This window comes from Carassius carassius, chromosome 14 (assembly GCF_963082965.1).
Source record: "Carassius carassius chromosome 14, fCarCar2.1, whole genome shotgun sequence".
Taxonomy (NCBI): domain Eukaryota; kingdom Metazoa; phylum Chordata; class Actinopteri; order Cypriniformes; family Cyprinidae; genus Carassius; species Carassius carassius.
The window spans coordinates 3,022,724-3,033,437 of NC_081768.1; the positions used below are offsets into that span (position 1 = coordinate 3,022,724).

A 10,714-nucleotide genomic window follows, 5' to 3' on the forward strand; every position below is an offset into this window, starting at 1 on the left:
ATTTTAATATTTTATTATATTTGAAATCACTCTATATGGGTCTAATTGTTAATGAACTGACAAAAATTCTTAAGGAAGAAATCATTCAAGCCTGTAAAAGGAAACCATGGAATATCAAAAGTGAAAGTATGGAAAGAAAAACTGGTCAAAACATCATGTGATTGTCAGGTGACTAATACTGGTTTTAACAGGAACACATTGGCTTTTGGTTACTTTCTGTGAACCAAACTTCGTGAATGGCAAACATGGAAATCATACAGACATTAATATTAATACTTCTGCTTCCTCCTCAGATCACTATGTGGACAGGTAAAGTTATAATTTTGCTTTGTTTTCTCATCCCTCCTCTTCAACAGGAAGTAATGCATCATTTAGACAACAGGAAGATAAGAATCTTAGCATGTGTAAATCCGTTGCATTTATTAATTTGAAAATATTGTACTGCTTAATATTAATGAATAAGTTATGTTTTTTGTTGTTGTTTTTTTTAGAGTACCAGACAGTTAATATCCTGGCCTACACAAGGATGATGGAAAATGGCACCATAGACCAGGCAGTGGTTGTTTTGGTGAATGAAGCCACATTTGCATACTTTGACCAGGCAAAAAATACATTTGTCTTGCGTCCCAGTGCAAGCGCCGGGTTCTCAGTTTTAGAAGACCGCGATCAGTCGTTCTGCATGAATGAGGTGTTAGCAGGATTTTATGCACAAACTGATTACCTGGAGAAACTCAAACAAGAAACAAATTCATCGAAAGCACTTTTGGGTAAACTGATCATTAGTTATGATATCCTTCTAAACTGACATTACATTCCTTCTATATCACAACAAATAGGAAATCTTTAAGAATTTAAATTGGGGATTGGGGATGTTTGGGGACTTTCAATGGACTTTTTTCACAATTATGGGTTGCTCAGCAGCGGTAGTCATCATAGCTGGGTTAACTTGAAGAGCAGTGAATGAGAGAATATCACAAATATATGTTTTGCATTCCCAAAAAAACAACAAAACAATGTACATCTATAACACAATTCTTTGTATTACATCAAATAACAAAAAAAAAATGTGAGGGTGTTTTCTAATGCAGCATCTATGGGAGGGACGGTAATTTGACTTCATTCTCTCTTCTGACTGCCGTAATCAGTCTCTCTCAATTTGTTTCCTTTTACTGAAAGTCATGAATACACTATTGTGGAGTTTTTCTTTTGCTATTTAAGCAAATGGGTGTGCAAAAATATATATTTGTGGTACATCCGCGGCTGCATAACCCGGAAATGTAAAATCTAAAAAAAACTATGAATTTGTTCACAAATTCGACTGAATTTTCATATGACACACACATGAACCTGAACAGGTTATTTTTTTTAATGAATTAAAAAAATTATAAAACTTTTCTTCAATCTATTCCTTTAACAACTATTTAAGTTTTCTTATTTGAATTCTTTCTTTATTTTCTCCGTAGAACGTCCTTCCGTCAATGTGTATACTAAATTTACTGAAGAACAAGGAAAAGTAAATGTCCTTTACTGCTATGCCACTGGGTTTAACCCTGGTGACATTGAAATAAACTTTTATCTAAATGGCCAAAATTCCACTGTGAAAGCAGAGACCTCTGACTTAGTGTATGGGGAAGACTGGACCTTCAAAGTGTACAAGTGTATGAATATCACCCCACAATATGGGGACGTGTACACATGTGAAGTGAGACACAGTAGTTTGGCTGAACCTAAAATGACAGAGTGGAGTAAGTGTGATCACTTTATCGGAAATGTGAAATATAAAGTTTTTGTTCAAATAGTAATATATTGATAAAATAATTAATAAAATATTTGTTTACTGTTTTTAAACTTTTCTGAAGGGCCTGAATTTTCAGCATCCACATCACATCTCTACTGGGCTTACGCACTACTTCTTGGCATCCTGTTGGGAATCATGGTATCTGTCCTGATTTTAAGAAGAGAACAGCATTCTCAATTATAATGGGGGAAAACGGAACTGCAGTACATTGTGGCTTATAGATGAGAACAGTAGGCTATCATTTATTTAGATAGAATCCATTACAATCTATAATTTAATCTTTATTCTGTAAATCCATGTTTGGCAATTTTATGCCTGGTTTCACAGACAAGGCTTAAAACCTAGTCCCAGAAAAAGAAAGAAAAGAAATGCATGTTTGAGATGTCTTTACTGAAAGCAACATGCACTGATTTTTATTAAAATGTACACCCGTATTTTATTTATTTTTATTTTTTATTTTTTATTTTTATTTTTATAAGGCGCATTTAAAACAAACGCTAATTTAACTAAGGACTAATCCTGGCTTAATAAGCACAGCCTGTGAAACCAGGCCTTAGTGTTCTTTAGTCACTTTTAAATAGTCTGTATTTATTGTCAAGGGCATTTGTAGGCATGGGGACTGTGCAAAAGGCTCAAGTGATGTGAATATGGACAGAGTATGTACAGCGAGTGTTCGTTCAGACCACGCCTTTTTTCTGACATGTTGCGACATGCCCTGGCTTGTAGAGAACGGCTGTCAGTTTAGTTTCAGTTTCAGTTGAGCTAATCTTCGCATTGTGTTCGTGTGCGTCAGTGACTACAAGTAAGTTGGAACTATATCATATAGATTATAGTTTATATTAGTAATTTATGTTAACGTTGATAGTCATTGACAGCCTTTATATCTGTTGTATGTGTGACTTATATGTTATTCCCATTGTGGTTACGTTTCGGGACATGTTTAGCACTGCTTGTTTAAGTGACTAGAGATAGTTATTCAGTTAACTAAATTGTGTTTATGGAAGTAATATTGATGTGTATTTCCTTTCATTTAGAACCACACCTACACTGTAAAACCATAAGAAATAGTGCCTGTGCATCGCATCTGTATTCCCAAAGTGTGCATCTGTATTCCAGAAGTGATATATCTGTATTCCAAAGTGATATATTAAAGCCTTCAACATATATCTCTGCCTTCCGTGTCCTGACTAGACACCCCATATCGTTGACTAATTTTCATAACCAGAGCCCCACTACAATTTATGGTCCTTCGAGCCGGATAGTGTCAATGATATGGCAACCAGTAAAGAAGGAATCAGCCTCCCTGTTTCGCCAGTGCGCCCCAAACGCTCACTGCAACGCCCAAGATATCTGGATGATTTTTTAGTCGAATATTCAGATCAGCATAGCTTAGCGCAGATGCACAGGCACGAAGAGGAGAGGGAGCTACGCAGTCCTGCTAGAAGCATATCCTCAATGTCACCAATGCATAATGCAAATGAAGCCATTGTTCATCAAGCCTTGGAGACAGCGCGGCAACAGAGTGAAACTGCTAAGAAACAAACAGAGCTTTTGGAGTTTTTCCTGCAGCATCATTCCCCTCGGACCTCAGCTCAGTCGTCAAGGAGGTCATCACGGCATCAGACCCCAGTACGCCAACTCTACCCAGACAGAGGAGGTGAACCACAGCCTTTGCCAACCCTTGTTCCTCACCAACACAGAACTGAGGATCACCCAAGTGTAGCTGCAGAACTAACCCATCAGCTAGAACAAATGACACTTCCTCCGTCTCTCAGCCGAGTCACTCAACCCCCTCAGCATACGCTCGTTCCACGCTATGGTGTTCAAGCTATCAAGCAGGATTCTGAACATGATCCACCAGCTCACCTTCAGCCCAGTTATCCCAGAGAGTCAACCCAGGGTCTACAGCCATCAGTAGGCTTATTAAGAAATGCCACATCATATAGCTCACTCTCGTCCTACCCTATATCGGGTAATTGTGAGCCCAGTGCAGCGGCACCCGGCAGCCAATACGAGAAAGGTAGGGAGCCTCAGTTGGAAAATCCACATCTGGTGCCACCTGAGCCTCATACATCACATCTCTCACATGTGGCTCCTCCCAGATCGCTACATGGAAATCCAGCTTTCGATCAGATGATGCCTTTACCCGTGCACCAGTCAATACCTCAGCCTCCTTATGTACCCCAACCTTTCTACCAAGGGAATCCAGCCATGCTGGCCCATTATCCATCCACTGGATATCAGCATACACCCCCCAATATAGAAGGCCCAACATTTCCTGACTTTACCAAGGAGGACAGAGCTCAATATGTGGAGCTACGCCTTTCCCTTAGTACACTCCTCCATCCTTCTCAGTCCGAGCATTACAAGTATGCCATCTTGCTGAAGCATGTCAAGGTGCCACATGCACATCGCCTAGTGCTAGCTCATGCAGAGTCTAGTATGCCCTACTCTGAAGCTCTGAAAGCACTGGATGAACGCTATGGACGTCCATATCAGTTTGTGCTGAAGGAGATAGAGGACATGGAACGTCTACCCCCCATCCGAGATGATAGAGCTCTCGACGAGTTCTCCATCAGAGTGCAGTCGCTGGTAGGGATGCTGAAAGCTGTCCGAGGTGAAGGCCATGAGGAACTCCACTGCGGCTCCAATGTGAAGCGACTTCTAAGCAGGCTCCCCAAGCACCAGCAAGAGAGATTTCGTCGTCAACAGTATAGGAAGGACCCGGATAAACTGAAGCTAACGCTCATTGAATTTTCAGAGTGGCTGAAGGCAGAAGTCAGATGCCTGGACATTGAGCCCTCACTTCAAGCTCACAGTGAGAAGGATAAGAGGGAATTTAAGCAGCAGAAGTCCAAGGTTAAGATTACTACGGTTATGCATGGGATAGACAGTTCAAGTAACCATCCATCCGACACGCCCTCTCAAGCAGCTCATTCTATGCGAACCCAAGGGAAGGGTAAGATATCCTGCCCTTACTGTGAGGCAGAACACTACCTCAGCCAATGTGAGAGCTTCGCTAGACTTACCAAATCAGAGATGGTGGACTGGATTAAAGTCAAGAGGAGGTGCTGGAGATGTGGACGTTCTCACCTAGCTTCTGCTTGTGACCTCAAGAAGCCGTGTCGCCTTTGTAAGTCGAAACACCTCTCTGTCCTTCACGAGGTCAACCAGAGGAGTGGGAACGAGCCCACCATCACATCGGCGGCAGAGACTCACTACCTGGATCAGCCAAATAGATATAGCCAGGTGCTGTTAAAGATTGTCAGAGTCAATTTGCAATACCAGGATAAAGTGCTTGACACGTATGCAGTGCTGGATGATGGCTCTGAGAGAACCATTCTGCTTTCGTCTGCAGCACGCCACCTAGGAGTACAGGGTCAAGTAGAAGACCTCACACTCCGTACTATCCGCCAAGACATCAAGATACTGTCAGGCTCACGTGTGTCCTTTACGATCACTCCAGCTTCCCAACCAACAAAAAGGTTCTCCATTCAAGGCGCATTCACAGGTGAACACCTAGGCCTCTCTCAGTACAGTTACCCGGTTACCCAGCTCCAGAGAAGATATCGCCATCTACGAGGTCTGGCAATCCCACCCATCGATGGTGTTCAGCCAACCCTCCTGATTGGATCGGATAATGCTGATCTGATCGTTCCGATTGAGCCAGTGCATCTTGGTCCCCCTGGTGGTCCTGCAGCAGTCAAGACTAAGCTCGGTTGGACACTTCAGGGTCCAGCAAAATACCTGCAGCAACAGCTTCCCCCCACACAGTGCTTGTTCACCACAGTTTCCTCCCCTTCTGCTGAGCTGTTCAGTCAAGTTGAACGGTTGTGGCAGTTAGATACACTACCTTTCAAAAGTGAGAGATTGGTGACCAGATCCAGACAGGACAAGTACTCAGTGGACCTATTAGAGGCCGAGACCATCCGTGTAGAAGTAAACGGAGTGCATCGGTACGCTACACCCCTTCTACGAGTCCCAAACATGCCCAAGCTGCAAGTTTCAAAGGAAGTCGTGATGAAGAACCTGCGAAACACAGAGAAGAGGTTAGTACAAGATCCACTGCGTGCATCTACCTACCAGGAGGAGATCAAGAAACTTGAGATTGCTGGGTACGCCACCAAGATTGACTTCTGTGAGGTGGACTCATCCAAGGAGTCGTGGTTTCTGCCCCATCACATGGTCAGACACAATGGCAAGGAGCGGATTGTTTTCAACTGCAGCTTCCAGCTTGGCAGACAAAGTTTGAATAACTACCTCCTTCCTCGTCCAGCCTTAGGACCCTCACTCCTTGGAGTCCTCCTGCGCTTCAGGGAGCATCGAGTCGCAGTAAGTGGAGACATTAAAGGGATGTTTCACCAGGTCCGCCTGCTGGACAGAGACAAGCCTTTGCTGAGGTTCCTTTGGAGGGATCTAAAAACGGACAAACAGCCATCAGTGTACCAGTGGGAGGTTCTGCCGTTCGGGACGACGTGCAGTCCCTGCTGCGCGATCTTTGCTCTTCAGAAACACATCAATGAGTCAAGTCAATCAGGAGAAAATGTCCGCCACAGTGTGGAACAGTGTTTCTACGTCGACAATTGCCTGCAGAGTCTACCCACCGTAGTAGAAGCCAGGAACCTCGTGACGAAGCTTAGAACCATTCTAGCTGCAGGTGGCTTCGATATTCGTCAATGGGCCAGTAACCAGCCAGAGGTGATTCGCAACTTGCCTAAGGAAGCCAAGTCTGACAGCAGCGAAAGATGGGTTTCTCAGACGCATGGTGAAGCTCAAGAAATGACGCTAGGCCTCAGTTGGCACTTCATGGAGGATACACTCCATTACAGGCATCGCCCGGTTTTCCCAAGCCAGACGACCATGCGAAATATCTATAAGATATTAGCAAGCCAGTATGATCCCCTAGGTCATATCCTGCCTTTCACGACAAGGGCCAAAGTTTTGGTCCAGAGACTGTGGGCCAAAGACCGCGACTGGGATGACCCAAACTTACCGGTCGACCTCCTGCAAGCCTGGACTTCATGGGAAGAAGAGCTCCCTCAGCTCTCAACGGTTAGTCTCACCCGGAGTTACTTCCCACTGGACGTGGATGTAAGTGCCATCACCCTCGAGCTTCATGTATTCTGTGATGCATCAGAGTCCGCCTACGGGTCAGTTGCTTACCTACGTGGTGAGGATCCTCATGGCCAAGTCCATGTAGCCTTTGTGCTGGCACGTTCAAGAGTGGCACCGAAGAAACAACAGTCAATGCCACGCCTTGAGCTCTGTGCCGCCCTTACCGGAGCTCAGCTTGCCCAGATGATCCAGAGAGAGCTCACCCTTCAGTTGAGGGACACAGTGCTGTGGTCTGACTCCACCACAGTACTTGCCTGGATACAGTCAGAGTCCTGCAGATACAAGGTGTTTGTAGGGACTCGTGTATCTGAGATTCAGGAGCTGACGGATCACCGGTCATGGAGGTATGTGGACACACAGAATAACCCCGCGGATGCTATCACCAGAGGGATGACACTATCCGACCTAGCCAAGCCAAACCAATTCAGCCAAGGTCCTGCCTTCCTTCGGCTATCACGTGAAAGATGGCCAGCCACAACTTCTTTCGTGGAGGTCACAGATGAGACAGAGATGAAGAGGTCTGCGTTCTGTGGCATTATGTCAGCCATTACGGCTCCAGAGATCCCAGCCACTGAAGACCACTCTACCTTCGAAGATCTCCTTGAGGCAACGAGTAGGTCACTGCATGGGGCGGCCTCCCAATCAAGCGCCCTCAGTGCAGATGACTACGCAGAAGCAGAACTCAGAACTCAGAATCCTTCAGAGAGCACAATATGATAGCTTTCCAGACGAAGTCAAGTGCCTACAAACAGGGAAAGCACTTCCATCCAGCAGTAGGCTCTTGTCACTTGCTCCAGAGTACGATGTCTCTAGGGGCCTTATCCGAGTAGGTGGTAGGCTGCGCCGTTCTACTAGTCTGGAAGATGATGTCGTACACCCAATTGTGCTGGAACCCAAGCACCATATTACCAAACTTATCATACGACAGTACGACAACAAGTTACACCATTCTGGATCGGAGAGGGTCTTCGCAGAGCTCAGGCGCAAGTTTTGGATCCTCCAAGGCCGAGAAGCTGTGCGTCGTCATCAGAGATCCTGCCCGGAGTGCCAGAAATGGAGAGCAAAGCCTACGATTCCTAAGATGGCAGATCTGCCCCCTTGTCGTCTCCGCCTCCTGAAGCCTCCATTTTATTCAACAGGAGTAGACTGCTTTGGCCCATTCCAGGTCAAGCGAGGTCGGAGTATGGAAAAGAGATGGGGAATTGTTTTTAAGTGTATGACCACCAGGTGCATTCACCTCGATGTGCTGCCCAACATGGATACCGACTCGTTCCTTATGTCACTCAGAAGGTTCGTGGCTAGACGGGGAACTCCCTTCGAGCTTCTCTCTGACTGTGGGACCAACTTCCACGGAGGGGAGCACGAGCTCAAGGCAAGTTTTGAGGCCATGTGTGTGGAGCTGCAGACTAAGTTGGCTAAGCACCAGATCCGTTTCCAGTTCAACCCACCAAATGCACCTCACTTTGGTGGAGCCTGGGAGCGGGAAGTCAGATCCATTAAGGCTGCACTCTATGTTACTCTGGGAGCACAGACAGTGAACGAAAACGTCTTGCAGACAGTCCTGATTGAGGTGGAGGGAATCCTCAACTCCAAGCCACTGGGCTATGTGTCGACAGATGTAGCCGATGTGGATCCCGTGACCCCCAATTACCTCCTCATGGGGCGGCCCGACTCTTCGCTTCCTCAGGTGGTGTACCCTGAGTCTGAGATTCTCAGTCGAAGAAGATGGCGGCACAGTCAGGTGTTAGCTGACCAGTTTTGGACGCATTTCATACGGAACTACTTGCCTTTCTTGCAATCAAGGCAGAAATGGGTAAAGGACACAGAGAACCTCACTGTGGGTACAGTGGTGATGGTAATTGACCAAAGGTTACCTCGTGCACTGTGGCCCGTGGGACGAGTCACAAAGACCATTAGGAGTGTCGATGGGAAAGTGAGGACTGCCGAGGTGCAGGTAGATGGGAGGACCTACACCAGACCAGTGGCCAAGCTCATTGAGCTGCCAGCCATACCGGATAATGCCTCGACAGCAGCTCCTGTGGATAGTTGAGCCTCTCCAGGAGATAATTCACACCGTGAATTATGGGGCGGCTGTGCAAAAGGCTCAAGTGATGTGAATATGGACAGAGTATGTACAGCGAGTGTTCGTTCAGACCACGCCTTTTTTCTGACATGTTGCGACATGCCCTGGCTTGTAGAGAACGGCTGTCAGTTTAGTTTCAGTTTCAGTTGAGCTAATCTTCGCATTGTGTTCGTGTGCGTCAGTGACTACAAGTAAGTTGGAACTATATCATATAGATTATAGTTTATATTAGTAATTTATGTTAACGTTGATAGTCATTGACAGCCTTTATATCTGTTGTATGTGTGACTTATATGTTATTCCCATTGTGGTTACGTTTCGGGACATGTTTAGCACTGCTTGTTTAAGTGACTAGAGATAGTTATACAGTTAACTAAATTGTGTTTATGGAAGTAATATTGATGTGTATTTCCTTTCATTTAGAACCACACCTACACTGTAAAACCATAAGAAATAGTGCCTGTGCATCGCATCTGTATTCCCAAAGTGTGCATCTGTATTCCAGAAGTGATATATCTGTATTCCAAAGTGATATATTAAAGCCTTCAACATATATCTCTGCCTTCCGTGTCCTGACTAGACACCCCATATCGTTGACTAATTTTCATAACCAGAGCCCCACTACAGGGACAAGGGTGTCTGCTCCAGAAAAATAAATAAATAATAAAATAATAAACAAGGTATTTTATTTTTTTGCTCACTAGACGTACATGCCTAGGTCAGAGATGCAAACGGGATTGGGGGAATGCTCCACACGGAATTTCTTTTAAAGATATCTGCTTTACATGCTCATTTGTAGTCACTTTAAGGTTTTTGTTATTATTTTTATTAAGCGGGACTTTTAGTTTGACGGTGCTGAGAAAGTCATTGTTAACAGTTCTTTCATACGGGTAGAAGTCTGTCTAATAATCAGATAGAACGTTTAAACAAAGAAATTAACATATACAAAAAGTATTATAATGATTGCTTTTATGGGATTAGTAATAGAAAGACAAACATTAAAATACTTTATCTTTTGCCGTAAGTATTAAGCAACGCATTTATATGATTTAAACAAATCTTTGAATGGCTAATGAATATTTATTTTGACAAACCTTGCAAACTTAGTCGAATCCATCTGTGAGATTTTGTGAAGTGTGTATCCAGCATGATCGTGTATTCTCTGCGTGATGGTCAGTCCGTGTGAATTGAATTCTTTAAACTTTAAACTCGTGATTTCAAATTATGCTGCACTTAATGCATTTGCCCACTATTCATGTCATGTTCACTGTGTGCCAGAGGTGGGTATAGAGTTCCCAAAAACTGTACTCAAGTAAAAGTAAAAGTACTTCTAGAAATATTTACTCAAGTTAAAGTAAAAGTACTAGTCTGAATAGTTACTTGAGTAAGAGTAAAAAAGTATCGGATAAAAAATCTACTCAGTTAGTTACTAGTTACTTTGGGTCATATATACTGAACCTATTTTTATTTAGATATATAGATAAAATGTATGCAATGTATGTGTGTGTTTATAAATATATATATATATTTCATCAACCTTTACTCAAGTCTTCAATGTCACATAATCCTTCAGAGATCATTACAATATGTTGATTTACTATCAATGATGTTCTTTTTATCATAATCCTAAACAAAATGTCACAGGTTCCAAAAAAATATTAAGCAGCAAAACTGTTTCCAGCACTGGTAATAAATCAATATATTAGAATTATATTTTG

The 10,714-nt window shown here is 43.8% G+C and overlaps 1 protein-coding gene across 1 annotated transcript; it reads left to right on the plus strand.

Moving 5' to 3' along the window:
• Window positions 1–92: 92 nt before the first annotated feature.
• LOC132156467 (rano class II histocompatibility antigen, A beta chain-like) lies at window positions 93–2,113 on the plus strand. Its single transcript, XM_059565454.1, has 4 exons — window positions 93–309; window positions 492–767; window positions 1,464–1,745; window positions 1,860–2,113. Exons 1-4 carry the CDS (start codon window positions 237–239, stop codon window positions 1,979–1,981), a joined length of 753 nt encoding a protein of 250 aa, XP_059421437.1. The 5' UTR covers window positions 93–236; the 3' UTR covers window positions 1,982–2,113.
• Window positions 2,114–10,714: the final 8,601 nt, after the last annotated feature.

What these genes read in the sequence shown, in the direction of transcription:
- LOC132156467 (XM_059565454.1), top strand. Translation starts at nt 237, where the DNA reads ATGGCAAACATGGAAATCATACAGACATTAATATTAATACTTCTGCTT. An exon ending in TCAGATCACTATGTGGACAG is followed by an intron (nt 310 to 491) that starts GTAAAGTTATAA and finishes TGTTTTTTTTAG; the next exon opens with AGTACCAGACAGTTAATATC. An exon ending in ACCTAAAATGACAGAGTGGA is followed by an intron (nt 1,746 to 1,859) that starts GTAAGTGTGATC and finishes ACTTTTCTGAAG; the next exon opens with GGCCTGAATTTTCAGCATCC.